The 19,900-nt window shown below is 46.1% G+C and overlaps 1 protein-coding gene across 3 annotated transcripts in view; it reads left to right on the plus strand.

Moving 5' to 3' along the window:
- RASGRP1 (RAS guanyl releasing protein 1) overlaps window positions 1-19,900 on the plus strand; it is a 93,278-nt gene that overhangs the window by 52,939 nt on the left and 20,439 nt on the right. For all 3 annotated transcript variants that reach the window (XR_010746141.1, XM_066341872.1, XM_066341873.1), the window contains exons 4-10: window positions 6,019-6,081; window positions 6,965-7,096; window positions 8,990-9,143; window positions 12,159-12,332; window positions 13,456-13,572; window positions 16,636-16,911; window positions 19,000-19,080. Coding sequence is in view for 2 of the 3 variants with exons in the window: in XM_066341872.1 (XP_066197969.1) it covers window positions 6,019-6,081; window positions 6,965-7,096; window positions 8,990-9,143; window positions 12,159-12,332; window positions 13,456-13,572; window positions 16,636-16,911; window positions 19,000-19,080 (997 nt within the window). In the remaining variant the exon portion in view is untranslated. The remainder of the gene's footprint in view (window positions 1-6,018; window positions 6,082-6,964; window positions 7,097-8,989; window positions 9,144-12,158; window positions 12,333-13,455; window positions 13,573-16,635; window positions 16,912-18,999; window positions 19,081-19,900) is intronic.

Here is a 19,900-nt window from a genome sequence, read left to right on the forward strand (position 1 = left end):
CCCAGGTTCTGGCGAGGGCCTCCTGGTCCCACAGCTAGTGCCTCTGCTTCAGGCAGCAGACCCTGCTGGAGTTTAACCTTCTAACGGGTGGGAACTGAAAGGGGAGGAGCAGGTGCCAGGCGCCTTCGCCCTCACTGCTGACACTAAGCTGTGGCCCCCCAGGAGAAACCGTATGTGGGGTGAGACTGTTTAGCGCCCAAAGCCCAGATCCCTGGCACCAAGTCCTGACTTGCGGCTCTTCTATCTTTACTGCTCTCCTGACCTGCCTTTTATCTCAGGGCACACACACAAATAAAGGCCACAGGACTGAACCTCTTCTCTAAACCTACACACGGATCTTTCCCTCTCATCTCACAGGTGTGCCCAGTGGCACCCAAGGGCATAGCGTTGGGCGGGGTCCAAGTCATCAGAAGTGCAGGTAATAAGTGGGTGTCTTGTCTGCAGAGAATGTTAAAACCATAATAAAACGGACTGCTTTTTATTAACTCCATGTACCAGCAATTCTAAACAATGTCAGGGATTAAATACTTCTCACTGGGAAAACTGTCTGCTGGACTAAGGACTGACTGTAGCTGGGCTGTGCGCCCTCACGGAGAACGAGCCTTCTCCCCTGCCCGTCTTTCTGCCCCTGCTCACAGCCCCCTGCCCTGTCCGCTGTCCCCCCTCTCCTGTACCCCTAAACTCTGCCTCTTCAGTGGCACCTGCCCCTCAGCCTGAAACACTTTTAAATCTCCCAACCCAAAAATAAACTCAGCCCTGCCTCCCCTTCATTCCATTGTTAGGGTTAGAAATTTGATGTGCAAACTTCTTAAAATAGTCTGTACTCACTATCTCCAGTCTCTCAACTCCCACTTACTCTTAATTCAACTGCAGCCCCCACCTCCAGACTCAGACTTTCCTCTGATGTCGCCAGTAACCTCCTCATGCCCAGCCCAATGGCTTTTTTCCATCCTTGCTTACGTTGACCTCCCAGAAGCTCTGGACCGTGTTGACAAGTCCCTGTGTCTCCGAGCTCTCCGTCCAGGGCTCCCTGGTTGCACCTTCCTGGCTCGCCTTCCTCCTGGGCTGCCCTGCCCCCAGCTCCCACCTAGCGGCTTCAGGCACCTCTTAATACCGGGATGGCACTGATTTTTGTCTCCATCTTCTTCCTTCCCTGGGTGATGTCTCACCAGGATTTTCACCACCATTCTCTGCATTAACGGCTTTCCAGTCTGTATTTCTCTAACCCAAGCCATTTTTTAAAAATGTTTGGACCAGTTTGTCCTGCAGACACTTCAATCTTAGTATGTTCAAAACTGAACTCATTACCTCACTCCGCCCCTCCCAAACACTGCCCCCTGAATTCGGCTTTGACACCGGTGTTTTCGTTTTCAGTTTCAGTTAAGGTGTCACTGCCATTCGGTAGCCTAAACCAGAAGCCTCAGCACGCTGGACTGCTTCCTGCCTTCCGCCTCCCACGGAGTCCATCCCCCAATCCCAGGGTTTGGGCTTCAGAAATGACTCTTACCTGGTCCCTTCTCTCCATTCCCATGCCACTGCCATGGTTTGGGCCCCGTGAGCTCTCTCCTCCCACTCATCATCCACCTCTGAAGTTACTGCCCCAAGAAACCAGGGAACCATTGCGTCAGAGCCTCTGTGCACCGGAGGGTAATGTCAGGCTCCTCGTTGCCTGGAAACGGCCCCCTGCTCTGGCCCCAGAGTGCCTCTCCTGCTGCATCCTGCCGATCTCAGAAACCCTGTCCCCTCCACACTAACCTCACCGCCTCAGACGGTGATGACTCCTCTTACAGTTCCTGGGCCTGGACTGCCTCTTCCTCCCTCTTTGCCTAGCAGACTCTTTCAGACCCTCTGTGAAGTCTTTCCTGACTTTTTCACCCCTGCCCTCACCTTTAAAAATACATCTGGTGTTTTCAAATAGTGTTACTGACTTGAAAATCTATTAATTCCTAGCTCTCTTATCTCTGGGCTGGAGGTAATCTGTCTTTGAAAGCTCTTGGTCTATGATCTTCTGTTAGCTACCGTATTTCCCCATGTATAAGACGCATCTTAATTTTGGAGCCCAAAATTTGAAAAAAAATTTATTACGTAAAGTTATTGAACTCAAATTTTATTCATCATAAAATTCATACAACTCCTCATCACTGTCAGAACTCCCATCCATGAGCTTGTCCTCCTCTGTGTCTGATGATGAGTCACTATCTTCAACAATGAGCACAAAAACAAGCGAAAAAAGCGGGAAATGTAAGTAAAAAAACCTACAACCACTATACAAGACGCACACAGTTTTTAGACCCCAAATTTTTCGGAAAAGTGTACATTTTATACATGGGAGAATACAGTAAATCAATCTGCCTAAACTTCAGTCTGTAAGTTTTGAAATGTAATTACTCCAGTCTTTGTAGAGGACTATTTTAAGGAAACTGCAAAACTTTTTTGTCCGGTTGCTGCAGTTTGAATTGTGTTGTAATTTAGAATTTTGCAAAGGTACTGAAATTAAAAGTTACTTAAGAAAAATATTAAAACATAGTTTTAACTTATATACATACATCATATTGTAACTTAGCTATATAGTATATGTGTCATCTCCTCCACTAGACTGTGTATCCCTCACAGGCAGGGACCAAGGCTTGTTTATCTTTGTTTCTCTGAAACTTAGCTGAGTGGCCAACTCAGGAGAGGATCCACTGAAAGCTGCATTACTGTGGGTGCTAAACATTCAGATACTTTTTCTGCATCTGTCGATCTTTTGGTGAGAAGTCAGGGCTTTGCTCAAGTCTGAGGTGGGGACAGGGATTCTAGGAAAGGAATATGAAGTAAGACTTCCCATTATTGAAACCCAGGTTAAACACTGAAGGGAGAACGATGATCCTTCACGCTTCGTTTCCCTGTTCTCTGACTAGGAAGTAATGGAATTGTTAAATAAGCGCAGATGGTTTTCTGCTTTTTCATTGTTAAAACAGAGAAAGAAAGATTTTAAAACATGCTTTGCATAGTTCAGATGCCTGAGAAGTACAGTCAGAACTGCCTGCTGCTTCCCAGACACAGTGCTGGCTATGAAGAGAAGAAACAGGTGTGGAGCCTGAACTGCCAGCCACAGGGCGTTTACCCAGATCTGCGGACACAGAGCCTCTTGCTGGCCTGTGTTCTGAATGTCGGCTTCATTGCGAGTGAGAAAGCAGGTGCCCTGCCTCCCTTTGGGCTGCCTTTGCTATGCAGAGGGGCTCTAACGACCTTGGGGAGCTCTACCATCCTGACTGGCATTCTGCATGCCCACACAGGCTCAGCACTTGAATGCAGACCAGCTGGATTTACAGAGATACTGCCCCATGCACAGCACCATGCACTGCCAGGAGGGACATTTGGAAAGAAGGATAAGAAACCACCAGGAGGAAGATAAACCCCACATAAAGGGCACATGTTGATTTATATGACCATTTAGTTGTTTTTGTTGTTTGTTTTTCTTTTTAGCGAGAGAAAGACAGGAAGGGAGAGAGATAAGAAGCATCAACTCAGGCCCTGGCAGGTTGGCTCAGTGGTAGAGCGTCGGCCCAACGTGTGGAAGGCCCAGGTTCGATTCCCGACCAGGGCACACAGGAGAAGCGCCCATCTCCTTCTCCAACCCTCCCTCTCTCCTTTCTCTCTGTCTCTCTCTTCCCCTCCCACAGCCGAGGCTCCATTGAGGCAAAGTTGGCCTGGGCGCTGAGGACGGCTCCATGGCCTCTGCCTCAGGTGCTAGAATGGCTCTGGTTGTAACGGAGCAACACCCCAGATGGGCAGAGAATTGCCCCCAGGTGGATCCCGGTTGGGCACATGCGGGAGTCTGTCTCTCTGCCTCCCTGCTTCTTACTTCAGAAAAATACCAAAAAAAAAAAAAAAAAGAAAAAAAAAAAGAAGCATCAACTCATAGTTGCAGCGCTTTAGTTGTTCACTGATTGCTTTCTCATACATGCTTTGACCAGGGGACTCCAACTGTACTAGTGACCCCTTGCTCAAGCCAGTAACCCTGGGCTTAAGCCAGCACCGATGGGGTCATGTCTATTAGCCCATGTACAAGCCGGTGATCTCGGGGTTTTGAACCTGGGTCCTCAGCATCCCAAGCAACGTTCTATCCACTATCCCACCGCCTGGTCAGGCACCTATTTAGTTTTTTTTAAAGAGATTAGTTTTTGTATCTTTCTTATTAAAAAGGATTTCGACAAGTTGATCAAATAATAATAATGATAAAACAGAATCCTAGACGTATTTATCTAAAATGTGCCTTCTGCTTGAGTCTCTTTGCATTGAGGGGATGCATTTTCTTAGGGATGTGGCATAAAGACATGTAATGTCATCTCACCTCACTCCTACCTCTTAGGCCCCAAGGAGGCAGGTATCAGAACCTGCACCTTCATGAAGTTTGGCAGTTGCCTGGGCTCGTTATTTACCTTTGTTGATGTGTGTGTGGTTTGTTGTTGTTTTGGTGCCCTCAGGGACAGATTTTATAAGTAGTAAGTCCACTAAAATATAGGGTTTTAAAAGTAAGGTTATTGTATTGAAAGCACCAATTTCACAATCATAGTTTTTCTTTAGGGGTCAAAGGTTAGCCTGCAAATCTTATTTTTTCTTTTAAGTCTCGCATGTTCCACCAAACATTTTTAAGGGGCCTTGGAAAATGTTTGGTAAACTTGGATAATGCTAATTAAATACTTCCAATGGTTTTAAACAATAATTATGAATTTTACATTTTAGATTCTTTTTAAAGACTTCAGTGGCCTTCCTGAATTCAAAATAGTTTTTATAACTATTTTGGGATTAAAACTAGAGGATTAAAGTTATAAACAGTAAAGCTAACATTATCTTAGATGTTCCAAAGCAATGCATAAACTTAATAAGATTTCCATTTAAAACCACAAGTCTAAAGCACTTAATTATATATTTCAAATTGAAGTTTCAAGGATGTCATTCTAATATACTCTTAAACTTTACAGGCATATAAATTCAAAATGCACAGATGCCTTCCTCATGGAAACATCAGTCTATGATTCGTACTGCATTTTTCTTTGGTACACTTAACTCTGACTGTCCTGGGGGTTGCGATGTGTACACCCCCTGAAGGAAGCCCGCCTTTGCCCTAGCTGATTGAGAGCTCTGCTCGCATCTCCCTGGATTCGTCTCAGGGGCCCTGCTGCACTTACTTCTCTGAGACCTGGGCTGCCGTTGGTGTGGCACAATTTTTAGAAGAGAAAGAGGGCACGCAGCCCACACAACCTGTGTCACTCTACAGAAAATGGTAGGACCCACCCAGGTTCGTCACTGGATGGGATTCTGCATTTCTTTACTCTTAAGTGAACATACTTTCCATATGACTCTAGAGACATGTGACCTTGACAGAATCTTTATATTCTTAGGACAGCACCACTCTCATGGAATAATCCAAATTATATGGGTTTTTAACGTGGTCTCTGATTGTATTTTGGATTATTCGCATGGCTTTTGTCTGACTTTCTATCACAACCTATAAGGTCAGCCTACTGATAACCGATAGGCATCTATTACCATTTTCATATTACTGTCATGACACTATAGCTGAGTATCCCTTCCCCCTCTTCTCTAATCAGTGCACAAATTGTTTATCAGTTACTGAAACATTGTAAGAGACTAGAAGGGGCCACTGGCTGTAACTTGTCTCAGTTGGACTCCTGGTCTCCTGCGCATGGGGAGGTCATTTGCCCCTTTGTCATTTCTTAGAAGTCACCTGTGCTGGGACTTTTCATGCTGTTGGCTTCCTTGCTCTACTTCTGCAGAGGATCTGCTGTGGCCTTCCGTAGCCATTTCAGCATGAGCTAGCTAGAAGGTCACTAAGGCCCCCTTCCAGGTGACAATGAACAGACAGCCACACATACACGTCAGGGTGGCTTTTATCTCTGGCTGGACAGACAAGAAAACATGGAGGGGGCTGGTTTTAGCAGATACTCCCACAGAGGAGAAGCTGTGTGGCTCCTGGAACAGAGGCTCCCATTTCCCTTAACCGCAGTCCACATATAAGGATGCCTTGGCCAAGAACTCACCGGGGCTCTGCCTGAAGATCTGCTATTTTGTAAGGTAACATTTCTGCGTGTGCAGTGGGGGCTTCGTGGAGTGGGGTGGAGAAACACTGAAGCAATGTGGCTCTAGTTCTTTCCTCGTCCTCCCTCTCCTCCCTTCCTGGCAGCTCTGGGAGACGGGAAAGAGCAGGTGTCATAGTGGGAATAGAGCACAGTCGTTTTTCTCTGGTGTGCCTAACTTAGTATTTCATACTGATGTTTTGCTCAGTCTCACAGAATTTGGGTACCAAATGATACGGGGAGAGGTGGTCTTGTTTATTTTTAGTCCTAATTATAAAATGTAGCTCATATTTATGCATCTTGAAAATACAGAAAAAAACTACAACTACAGTAATAATCATTCATCTCCAACAACCATTTGGTATATTTTCTTTGTTTTCTTTCCAAGTAGAGATTATCAAAACACATATAAAATTTTATATCCTATCGTTTTTACTTAACTTAAATATCATTGAAAACTTCTCCAGCCATTAAAAACATCTTGTAGGCACTCATTCTCGCCAGTGAGCTGCCTGCTCAGGCCTCTGGAGTGTTTTCCTGCACGGCCAATAAACTCCTGCTTTACTTGCTACAGAAAAATATTTTATAAAAATTTATTTCTAATGGCCATATGATAATCTAAGATATAATGAAGTAGGATTGCAGGCCCACCGCCCGTCTCAGGAGCCCGGGTTTGTTGTAGAGAGCCCTGAGGACCTGCCGTTTCCTCCCTTCGCCACTCCCCAGCCCAGCCCCTTGTATTCTGTGTATACTTTGTATTCCCAGGAATAGAGAGGGCAAGGCAGCCCCTGTCTTGTCCTCAGTCCTCCTGTGGGGAGAACCCGCCAAAGTGGGAGTCCTCGCCTTCAGTTTTGGATTGCTCTGTAACCCCTACCTTGCAGGTATTGGATAACAGAATTCTGGACCATGTTTAAAATGGACGCCAGCTTGACAAACACCATGGAAGAGTTTCAGGAACTGGTGAAAGCTAAGGGTGAGGAGCTCCACTGCCGCCTGATCGACACAGCTCAGATGTGAGTGTCAAGGTTTGGAGTCTGCAAACCATCTCAGCCCTGGAATGCAGCCCAGGCCGCTCGGCTCAGCCCCGACTCCTGGCCCGGGCTGCTGCTGTGCCCCCCTGGGAGAAGCCCCTCAGATAGGCAGGGTCACATCACCTCATCAAAGTGAAAAGCTTGACAGTTAACAAGCAGAGAAGCCCCCCGGTGATAAAGCTGTGGGTGAATAATATTCACAAGCAGGAAAAATGTAAGACCCAGTCAGAAAGAAATCAGGTAGCAAGATATTGACTAAAATATATCCAGATCACGAGAAACTGAAAGAGCAGTGACTAAACTCGGGCAGCTCGTGCCTGGGGGCCCCACCAAGTTAGAAAATGGGGGACTGCTGAAAAGTGTTGAACAGAGGGCTTATAACACATGTGAAGTCTATGAAAGACACTTAGACGTTAGGAGCTGGAAGAGATCTCAGGAATCTCACATTATTCTTGGATTTCTTATTTAGAAGGCTGGCTGGCTCTGGGAAATGAGAGCCCTCCCTAGTTTGGGAGTGGAAGGTATGCACACTATATGCTGAGATGTTCACAGGGTGTCCACTTTATTTTGGAATAGTGCAGCTCCCTAAGGTATGGCATTCTAGAACGGACACAAATTCTAGAGATTGTTTCATCCGGCCTCCTGGGAGACTTCAGCAAGGTTCAGCAAGGTTTTGTGACTCGCGGGCACACAGCTAGCTATGTGGATGACCATATGGGGCGTGCTGTGTCAGAGCCATGGCGAAATGATTTAAAATCATATGCCATAGTCCTAAATAAATCAGTTTAACAGTGTAGATGTTCTGCACCACTCTGCTTAGAATAATACAACTCGAAAGATAAAAGAGATTTTTGAGTAACAGTTTCCTCGTCTTAAAGATGCAGAACCTGTGCTCCAGGGCAGTTCTCAAACCCAGATCTCCTTGTCTCAGTGGACACCCTAGGTGACAGTCCTCTGCCAGTATTTTAGGAAGTAGTGGGATATTTCCTGACCAAATAGATTTGGGACATAGTGAGTTAAACTTGCAAAATTAGCAGTGCATCTCAGAGTCTGTAATGTGCTCATTGGCCAAGGGGGCTACAGAATTTGCAGCATTTCCCAAATCCATTGGACCACATAGCCCTTCTGTCAAGAGACAAGGGTCTCACGAAGAGCAGTTTGGGAAACAGATCTGCAACCCACTACCTCTCGGAGCAGCTGCTTCCCTTTGCTTCCTGCGTTCAGGAAATTGAGGCTAAATCAGAAACACGTGGGTCAGTTACAAGAAAATGATGATGGCAGGGGGACATTCTAGGATCAGCTAGGCTTCCTTGGAGACATCAGCTGCACCAGCTGGGACAGTGAGGAAAATGCCACAAGTCCGCTCAGGGACCACGTTTCTATACACGGTTTCCTGCAGCACGGCATCTCCTCTCCGTGGTTCTCTGTGCTCTTCTGGCATGAAAATTACTCTCCTACCTTGAGGTTTCCCACCAGCTGGAGAGTCCCTGTCACCCTTATGAATGAAGGAACACACAGTAGACACAGAGAGGGCACACATGCCGGGCCTAGATGAAGGAGCCGGGACGAAAGGCCAGGAAACTGTGGCCAATGCCTGAGTCTCTGTCCTTCCCACAGCCTTAAAGTAAATACCCTTTACCCACTCCCCATGGTGCGTTCAGAAGGTTCATAGAAAGCCAGCAAGTTTCCTAGTTGCTGCCATGGAAAAAATTGATTTGAGAAAGCTCTGTTAATGCATTGTTTTGGCAAAGGAAAGTTAGCTAATGGCTCTTTGTATATTCTTATGGGAAGCATGAATGGGTTGACTTGAATTCAGAAGCAATTTTGATTTATTCTTTTTTCCCATCTTCTCTATTTCATGTTTAACCACAAAAGCAATGGCCGTGACTGGTCCAGGAAACTTACTCAAAGGATAAAATCGAACACCAGCAAGAAACGGAAAGTCTCCCTGCTCTTTGACCATCTGGAACCAGAAGAGCTATCAGAGCACCTCACTTACCTAGAGTTCAAGTCCTTCCGGAGGATATCCGTATGTACCCAGGGGGCAGGAGAAAAACTCCCCAGAGGCATTTCTAGACATAAGCAAAGAAATTCAACAGCCTGTCCACCTCCTGACCCAAGAGGCCCGTCAGTGCTAGTAGGCTTTCCCATCCGAGTGTGCACAGTACCGGTACACCAAGTCCTTTCCCTCCATCCTCCGTGCCCACCCCACCCCTCACTCAGGTAACAGTACAGTGGCACACATGCTTACGTGTGTACACACACAAACGCACACTCACACACTTTTTACCCCTGACAGTAATTAGGCTGCCATAAATTTTGTTTTTTAAGTTTAAAAAAATGGGTATGTCTTATAAGAGTTTGAGTTCGTTCTAGGATAGGCTTTGAATGGTTCTGGGACATCCCAAAATAAAGTAGATGTTACTGATCCAGTCCAGAATATACCTCAGCCCTTGAATTGGTGCTGACATGGCCTAGCAGTCGCCTGTGATTCTAGAAATAAACTGCGCTGACCCAAACTTGCTCCTTAAAACTCGAGAGATGATATTAAAGAACACTGATTCCATAGAAGAGAAGCTGTCAGCATATCAGATGCCAACCGCCAATATGCTTTTCTGAGAAAGGACAACTTTACTCAGCCCCGGGCCCTACTGATAAGTAGTCTTCAACTTTGCTCTAAGCAGAGACTACCTGGTTGCTGGGTGCATTTCCTAGAAATAAACACCTGTGCTCCGGGGATGAGGAAATGGAGGCCCAGAGGGGTGGTTTGACAAGGCCACACAGCTGATTAGATTAGGTGCTGGGGCTAGAATGACATGCCTGTCTCCGTCACTCAGCAAAAACTCACTGAGCCTGGCTCTGTTGGAAAGGAGTCCTGCGAACCAGGTTACAGGGGTCAGTCTGTCTTTTCTCCCATAATGTTGGTATCTGCTTTTACTCAGCTGTTTGCCCAGCCAGCCAGGAACCCCGCAGCTCTCTTGGAGATAAGTCTCCAAGTATTCATCTGGGCTAGCCCCCACGCCCCGCACTGGCAGCCGCCCACAGAACCACAGGACCTGGCTGGGAGGCTCCACCTGGGGAGTTTCCATCTGGCGTGCCTTCCCCTGTCACGGGGAGGGACACTGAAAGGTGCACTTATCACACTGAAAATCAGCTGTGGTGGAGCCCAACTGGCAGGGCCGCTCGAGCAGGCCAGCAGGACGTCTGCTGGAGGCCCGCACTCGGATTCAGGTGGCAGAAGCGAGAAATAGCACAGAACCAGGACTCGAAGCCTGCACTTCCCCGTGGTTGAGGCTGCATTCTGTTTGAAAAAGAAAACACCTCCATCTCTTTTGAACAGCATAGTCCCCTTGCAAAGGAAGACTGGTTACTTTTTGTTTTTCCTACACAGTTCCAAATAGTTACCCCACCAACAATTTTCCCTCCAACATGGGATTGGAGGGAAGTGTCTCCTTGCTCTGACTTGAATGGCATTTGATATTTTCTGTTTTATTATAACACTTTTTTTGGGTGGGGGTGAGACTACTGGGATAATTCTTTTATCAAACAAGTGGATTCAAAATGTTATATTTATAGTGGGAGTGAATTCTCTGGAATGAATCATGGGAATTTTCGAACCAGTAAGATTTTTGCTTTGCGTGTCCCTCTTAAGGAGTGGTTGTGGTGCTACTCATAGTTGTCTACCCATGAGTAATCACAGCACAGTAAAACAGGGCTCAGTTAATTTGCATTTATTTCATTCAGGCTGTTTTTCTCATCAGTGTCTTACCAGCCAGGCAGGACTGAAGTTTGTTTACTGAAGCAACACCCCTCCTGCTCCTCCTCCACAATCTCAGTGGCATAACAAAGCAAAAGTTCATCTTTCACTCACACTACATATCTAACGGGGGTCGGCAGGGGCCTCTGCAGACTTCAGCCACTTAGGGACCCAGATGTGGGGGAGCTCCGTCTTCACGCTTCCATGCTGTCTGCAGCTGTGGGAAGGCAACGTGGCAAATCATTCAGTGCTCTTACCTTTTCCTCAAAGGTCACATCACGTCTACTTACATGCCACAGGCTAACCTATGCTACACAGTCACACCTGATTTCAGAGGGTGAGTTCAGCAGCAAAGAGCTGGAAATACCTGGTGAGCAGCAGCGGAAACTTCACAGGAGCATTGGAGTAAGGAGACTGCTCCTCCCTCCCGGTTATCCTGTTTGAGCAGGATTGTTTGGGACAGGGACATGACAGCTACAGTCATCACTGATACCGTGATCTTCTGGGACATTTGTTTCACATAGGCTGTTTAATTGTCAACCATAGTCAGTGCTGTTGTCCAATTGGGAAACTATGGTCACAGAGTGAGCTAACCGGGTTTCAAGTACCCAGATCATTTGGCCTCTGTTCAAGTTCAAAGTAAATTCAAACAGGGATGTTTTAGCATAAGGGTAGTAATTATCCTATTAGCACCACCTCCCATTTATGGAGCACTCTGAAAAGTCAAAGTGGTTTCACATCTTACCATGGTTGATCTTCATAGCAATTCCTTGTACTAGATAGAGCAGGTTTTATCTTCCCATTCTTAAGGTAAGAGTGAGCTGGGGAGAGGGAGGCAGGAGGGGTAGAGGAGGCAGATAGAGAGAATGCAAGTCTGGCAGGGAGGAGAAAGATAGTCTTCCGTGAATTTCTTTTTTTTCCTTACCTTCAGCAACAGCGGTGCAATTAGTTCTGACATTTTTTTCTGTTCGGCATTCTTTATAATTTAGAAATACAATACCCAAATACAATACCCAAATACAATATTTGAATTAACTAGTGTGTTGAATTAACTAGTTACATATCCACTTTTGCCTAATGACTGCTGGTGTAGAAAGACCATGCTGTGGGCAGAAGAAAGATTTCCTTCCCACTATTTTTGTCAGCCAAATAGATGACATACAGGAGAGGAGGGCCAGGAGCTCCTGTCCCACAGCAATTCCAAGCCATCAACTGAACAGAGGCGACCCGAGGCTCAGATCTCCCAGAACACCAAAGTATCAATCCTGATCCGTTTCTTCCCCCCAGTTCACCGATTATCAGAACTACCTGGTGAACAGCTGCGTGAAGGAGAACCCCACCATGGAGCGGTCCATAGCCCTGTGCAACGGCATCTCCCAGTGGGTGCAGCTGATGGTGCTCAGCCGCCCTACCCCACAGCTCCGCGCCGAAGTCTTCATCAAGTTCATCCAGGTGGCTCAGGTGAGTGACAGTTAAAAGAGTGTGGCCTGGGCTGTGAGGTAAAGTGTCCCTCTACTTGCAGCTCAGTCCTCTCCCTCCTGAACCACAGGAGTGTTGGTGTGTCTCAACTGTCCTGAGATCTCTGTGTGGCATTTCTTCTGTTCCCCACACAGGGCAATACGGAGAGGGCCATCTCAGGGACCAGGACACGGTTTTCGATCTGTTTAGATATTTCACACTTTTTAGAAGGTGCTTACTAGCCTACATTGTTTTCTCAAATATGGCCCATATGACAAAGGAAAGGGCAATTACAGGTTTTCCTGGGACTGGAGTTGTCTGAGGTGTTTGAATCCATGCTGTGGTAAATGTCTGAGTTTAATGTTTGAGGGACAGCATGTAAACATTTGATAACAGGTGAACAGAACACTGAGTCCTTATTTAATGCTGTCAATAGGCTCTGTGACATATAATGAAACCAATTTTAATAGGCTGATATAAACAAGAATTAGGTTTCTATGACATCTCATCAATGTTATACTGAAATGACACTGACTGAAACAATGTTATTCGAGGACCTACAGTACTGTGAACACATAGTTGCGATTGCTCAGAGTCTAGCTACTCTGTCCCAATTACTGACCTATATAGGCACTGGAGAATAAGACAATCCTTGTCCTCAAAAACAAAACAGTCTGGTTAATTCAGTGTGAAAGATATATAAAGTTATGCTTTAATGGAACATTTTCCCAGTTCTAGATGGTCTAGTAGACCTAAGTTTGGTACAGGGACTACCTGCCCTAATGCTAACTAAAGGTATATTAAAAGCACAGATCCAGGCAATCAGAATATCTGGCCGTGGGCCAGAACTGTGTGCCAGACAAGTACTTTGGGTGATTCTTAGAAACCACTGATCTAGATGGTGGCCCAAAGACCAGCAGCACAGAGAGAGATGGATGACTTGCTCGACTTGGGATCTGCTGGTCTGGACATAAGCCTAAAGGGAGAAATGAACAGGAAATTTTAACACCTGGTCACCAATGTTTGACCAGCACAAGGAAGACCAGGCAGACACAAAAGGCAGCCTCTAAGCTCGCATGTAACTGACATGTTCAGTGACTGTTCTCATCTGTCTTGTGTGTCGTAGAAGCTCCACCAACTGCAGAACTTCAATACTTTGATGGCTGTGATAGGCGGCCTATGTCACAGCTCAATCTCCAGGCTCAAGGAGACAAGTTCACATGTCCCACATGAAATCAATAAGGTCAGTGCTACTCTCTCTTCTGAAGCTCCTTAGCAGCATTTGTAGGACCAATGTCATTATCTTCCTTGAGGGGGGGACACAGGAAGCATCTGTGAACCACACCACCCCTTCAACCAGGAAGAACACCAAGGAGGCAAACCCCAGGAAAACCCACAGAATGGGGACCCACAGATCTGAAAGTGACGGTGATTCAGTCTTGCCTCAGTGTCCCTGCTGTTCAGCTGAAATAGTATGTGCCTCGTGCTCCTATGCCACTGAGTGTTCAGTCACCGTCTTTCATACTGACTCCCTTGCTCCAGTACTTTCCTAAAAGGAAGAGTGGTTTGGTTTGCAGGTCAAGTGCACTTACACAGTGACGCATTAAAACTCTAGCTCTCCAGATTCCATGGAGAATGACATTCTGGGTAGCTGAATTTTCCCAACCAGATACTGGGGGTCCTCAGGTTATGACAGTCTCGACATACAACGTTTCAAGTTTATGACGTTCACGCCCATAAAAACTTTAAAAAATTGAGATGAGTTTTGACTTACACTGTTAGTGTTGTACTTACAGATTATGTGGGTGAACTAGTTTGGTTGCACACGGCAGACTAACACGCAGTAATGTGGCATATGAGTGAGGGCATTGGTGTTCCCCCAGTACACTTAGCTATGCCATTTTGGACTGTTAAAAGCACAAGTGTTCCATTTGTGTTAGGCTAGGGTGTGTTTTTACTTACACCAAAATTCAGGTTACATCACTGTCGTAGGAATGGAACTGTGTCATAACCCAAGGATCGCATTATTGGAAATGAGTTTTTCAGGTGCCATTTTGTAATACTGTTTCACTGAAGAATATTTTTTTAAAATACCCTGTGCATCTTCTTACAATCGTAGATTTTACCTTTATAATGTAAGGGTGTTCTGAATGTAAGCCATTGTGATATACTACAGGTACCAATGCAGCTACGGATGGTATGGATTAGATCAGTGGTCCCCAACCTCCGGGCTGTGGACCAGTACCGGTCTGTGGGCCATTTGGTACCGGTCCACAAAGAATAAATAACTTACATTATTTCCGTTTTATTTATACTTAAGTCTGAATGTTTTATTTTTAAAAAATGACCAGATTCCCTCTGTTACATCTGTCTAAGACTCACTCTTGATGCTTGTCTCAGTCACGTGATACATTTATCCATCCCACCCTAAAGGCCGGTCTGTGAAAATATTTTCTGACATTAAACCCGTCCGTGGCCCAAAAAAGGTTGGGGACCACTGGATTAGATGATTGCTCTTTGAGCATTTTATCTCATTTAAGGGGACCGATCCTCCCAAGCTGGCAGAGACATCTGTGCCTTGTCACCCCATCGTTTTCCCAGGTGTTCAGCCTCCTTCTGGGATTCTCGAATGAATCATCCCTGCTCTCACAATGTGACCCACTCCACCCCAATGGTCTGGTGCCCTTGCTGAGACCAGGCAGAACAACTGAAGATGCCCACGTCTCAGAGGTGACGGAAGGAAGCAGTAACACAGACTAACATGGCTTCGTGTCACTTCACTTAAATGTCGCCTCCTCTTCAGTTTGGGTCCCCACACCAGTGCCTCCTTGCCTGTGGTGGCCTGCCCCTCAGGGTGGTCTGAACAGTGAATTAGTTAAGTCCTGCTTAAAGCAACTGTCCCCGAATAGTTTATCTCACCTTCTAAGAACCACATATCTTCTTTTAGCTGTTAGCCTCTTGTTTGTGAGCACCTTCTGCTTTCACTAACCTGCCCTGTGAGCGTGAGGAGTGTGTGAGGAGGAGGCTTTCTTGCCATTTCTGAGTGACTGAGAGAAATCAGGAGGCTTCCGAGTGAACTCGGAAATAATCTTTACTTCCTGTCTTTGCTTCTGAGAAAGCTGGTCATCACACACAGGGAGTGGGGGTCCGGCAACTCGCTGACCAGGTGTGTGGAAAGGACACCAGACCTGGCGGCTCCCTGTGGTGAGCCCTGACGAAGTGCTCCCTGGGGCTTCTGCTTCATCCTCTGCGTGTCTGTGCTGGGAGTTGGTCTGGTCTAGTCAGTCTCACCAGCTCAGGGGTTCCGTCAGCAAATGGACTGTCTCCTGCTTCCTAGACATAGGCCCATTTTGAGTTGTTGAGATAAGGCCCACAGAGCACAGCATAAAGCCCAAAGCCCGCGCCACAGCTGCAGCTCCATGTGCTCTCCCCATGCCAGCAGCACAGCCAGCACTTCCAGTGTCACTCTGAATGTTAAATAACATGGTGTCTTGGGAGGGATTCAGAAGGGACCTGCATGGCTTTGGGGCAGAGGTCAGAGGGGGCGCATTAGTCACTGTATTCTTATACCTCTTTAATTTTTATATTAGGTGCTTAGTTTTTAAAGAAAAACTATAGGCCTGACCAGGTGTTGGCTCAGTGGATACAGTGTCGGACTGAGATGTGGAGGACCCCAGTTCAAAACCCCGAGGTCACCGGCTTGAGCGCAGGCTCATCTGGTTTGAGCAAAGCTCACCAGCTTCAGCCCAAGGTCGCAGACTTGAATAAGGGGTCACCAGCTTGAGCGTGGGGTCACCAGTTTGAGCGTGCGTTGCTGGCTTGAGCCCAAAGTTCACTGGCCTGAAGCCCAAGGTCACTGGCTTGAGCAAGGGGTTACTCGGTCTGCTGTAGCCCCCAGTCAAGGCACATATGAGAAAGCAATCAATGAACAACAGGTGCCGCAACGAAGAATTGATGCTTCTCATCTCTCTCCCTTCCTGTCTGTCCCTCTCTCTGCCTTTCTCTCTCTCTGTCCAAAGGGAAGCACTTCAGTGTAAAAATGAAATGACCTCATTTAAGTTTTTCCAGTTATGTCGTAGAACCAACGAAAACATACATGTGTTTGTAAGTACACTCTGTGATGTTGACAGAGCTGGAGTTTTAATTTGGAAGTCATGATCTGCACCTTTTGGATGAATCATCCCCTGCCTGACAGATCAGGGACAGGGTGAAATCATGGTAGAGGCTGAAAGTAAACAAAGTGGCCATTATGAACAGCATAGCCTGCCTGGGAAGTACCAGTGATCGGGTCTCATCTGCTTTTTAGGTCCTGGGTGAGATGACTGAGCTGCTGTCCTCCTGCAGAAACTATGACAACTACCGGCGAGCCTATGTAGAGTGCACCCACTTCAAGATCCCCATCCTGGGGGTGCACCTCAAGGACCTCATCTCCGTGTATGAAGCCATGCCTAACTATCTGGAGGATGGGAAGGTGAATGTCCACAAGCTGCTGGCCCTCTACAATCATATCAACGAGCTGGTCCAGCTGCAAGAGGTGGCCCCGCCCCTGGAGGCCAACAAGGACTTGGTGCATCTGCTGACGGTGAGGCTCCCACTTACTGCATCAGGCCCACTCTCTGCACCTTACCAAATATTAGTACAGTTGATCCGCATAAAAACTGAAGTAGATACTGCTATTACCTCTATTTTATGGATGGGGATACAGAGGCACAATGACAAATTTCTGGAGCCTGAATTCAGACCCAGGAGGTAGGACCCACAGTCTATACTCCGAAGCAATATGCCTTCCCAGCTCCTAGGAGTGCTTCCCTCTCCCTGCAAAGGTAATCCAAGCTGAGAGCAAATCAGGATACAAGCTGGCTGAGAGACAAAAAGAGAGACTGTGTGTTCTCAAAAAAGGATAAGGCAGCCTGATTGGTGGAGTACAGTGGGTGAGGCATTGACCTGGAACACTGAGGTCACCAGTTTGAAGCCCCTAGGTCACTGGCTCTGAGCACAGGCTTATTGTATTGGGGCCACTGATTTGAGTGGGGGAAACTGTCCACACAATCCCAAAGGTCTCTGGCATGAAAAACCCAGGGTTGCTGCTTTGAACAAGGGAACACTGGCTCAGCCCCAGTCAAGGCATGTGCAAGGAGCAATCAATGCACAACTAAAGTGAAAGCAACTATGAACTGGTGCTTCTCACTCACTCTCTCCTCTCCTGTTTCTCTCTCAGAAAAAAAGAAAAAGAAACAGACCGACAGAAAGGCAGACAGACAGACAGAAAGAAAGAAAAGAAGAAGAAAGAGGTTCATTATTTGGATTCCTATTCCTGGAAGCATTTGAGCTAAGGGCAGGCAAACATCATCTGTAATAGTGAAGGAGACCAGGATTTGTACTCGGGTACAGGGGGAGATCAGATGAACTCCCTTCCAGACCTGCAGTTCTGTAGTTCACCAGCTGTGTGACTGTGGGCACATAACTCTAAGTCCTGTTTCCTCCTCTGTAAAATCAGAGGGATTAGTCTGTGAGATGACTTTTAACTGCTCTTTCAGTTATAAAATTATATAATTGTTTTATATTGATTGCTTTTAAAGAGACAGCAAGGGACAGAGAGAAACAGTAATTTGTGTTTCACTTAGCTGTGCATTCATTGGTTACTTCCCATAGGAACCCGCAATCTTGTCATTTCTGGATGATGTGCTAACTAACTGAGCTAACCAGCCATGGCCTGAAATTATACAATTTTTAATGTGCTTTTTTGAGAATGAAATAATTATAGCCTCTTCCTATCTCACAGGATGATTCTGATAGAACCCCAGGTTTTGCATCCAGCTGGTGTCTAATCCTAGCTCTTTCTCTTAATGGCCAGGTGACCTTAGTCTTGGCCTTAGACATCATCATCTCTGGAAAGAGGTACAGACTCTTGACTGGGGTCAAAAATCCTGAGATGAAAGCTGTGAACATTCTTCCCAGAAAACTATACATAAGGCATATATGTAAAAATATCTTTGAATTCTGAACCTTCTGAAGCCCAACCATCAACTATACATTCAGAACAAGATTATTCATAAGACTTCTCTCTTCTAAAATTTTATAGTTTTTTAATATATATGGAATTTGTTAACTCTTCATATTGTTTAATAATACCCGTATTTAAACTGGGTTTGTTTGTTTGTTTTTTCACAGAGACAAAGCGAGAGTCAGAGGGAGGGATAGATAGGGACAGACAGACAGGAACACAGAGATGAGAAGCATCAATCATCAGTTTTTCGTTGAGACGCCTTAGTTGTTCATTGATTGATTTTTCATATATGCCTTGACTGTGGGCCTCCAGCAGACCGAGTAACCCCTTGCTCAAGCCAGCAACCTTGGGTCCAAGCTGGTGAGTTTTGCTCAAACCAGATGAGCCCGCTTTCAAGCTGGTGACCTCAGGGTCTCGAACCTGGGTCCTCCGCATCCCAGTTTGACGCTGTATCCACTGCGCCACCACCTGGTCAGGCTAAACTGGGTTCTGATGCAAGAATAAGAACGCTTGCCCTATTGCAGTAGTAGTTTCACCCTCTAAACTTTGTGAATTTTAAAAACAACTCCTAAGAGCTTAGAAGAGTAAACCACTGGAGAGGAAGAACCAAGAAAGAAAGAAACACAGCATCCTAGTAGTTAACCCTGTGGTTTTGCTCTACAGTTATCCCTAGATCTCTACTACACTGAGGATGAAATCTACGAGCTTTCCTATGCCCGGGAGCCAAGGAATCACAAAGCCCCAGTGAGTGTTCATATTATGACTCTTGCAGGTAACAGGTGCATTCATTAGAAGGAACAGACTTTTAGTTTAGTTTCATAGGAGGATTATGTGTCTACTGTGTACCCAACCTTGTGCTAGGAACAGAGCAAGCTTTAACATATGTATGGGGAATGGTTCCTGACATAAAGTGCCTACAGTTTTCTTGAAGGGGTAAGTAAGACTGATGTATGAACAGTACATAACTACATGTTGTAAGAGCATCAAAATGAGTGGTGGTATCAGTCAGTGGCTTAAAAATTAAAGCAGGAAGATAGTATCGTGGGCCAGAGTGACCCCTTCCTCCAATTTATTATGGTGGCCCCACATCAGTTTTTCTTCTGTGATTCCTTGATGATAATGTGAGCATCGTGCACACTATCAGAAGCCCACTTCAGAGGATTTCCAGTGTGATAGATAGAAAAGCCCCATCCTCCTGTTAAGCCATTTTTGCCGCCCCCCGCCCCGTGCAAAGAAGACCTCATATAGCACAGTCCTAGTGCTGTACAGTTGGATCACAGGCTATCTGGTCCACCTCTCCTATAAGCGGGGTAAACTATTCCAGTCTTCCTCTGAATGACCAATAATTCTCCAGTGTCCTGGGAAGCTTCCCAGCCCCAGAACAAGTGGAAAGATTTGCCCCCACATGAGAAATTCAGCTTACCTGTTCTGGTGGCTAAATTTCATTGTCTCTATACAGAAAATCAAGTTCAAGCTTCCTATTGTAATCAAAGATGGTTCATGAAAATATTCGATAGATTCCATTTTCAGAATGTTAACCAACACTTTCGTGGAAAGGGCACCT

This window comes from Saccopteryx leptura, chromosome 6 (assembly GCF_036850995.1).
Source record: "Saccopteryx leptura isolate mSacLep1 chromosome 6, mSacLep1_pri_phased_curated, whole genome shotgun sequence".
Lineage (NCBI taxonomy): Eukaryota > Metazoa > Chordata > Mammalia > Chiroptera > Emballonuridae > Saccopteryx > Saccopteryx leptura.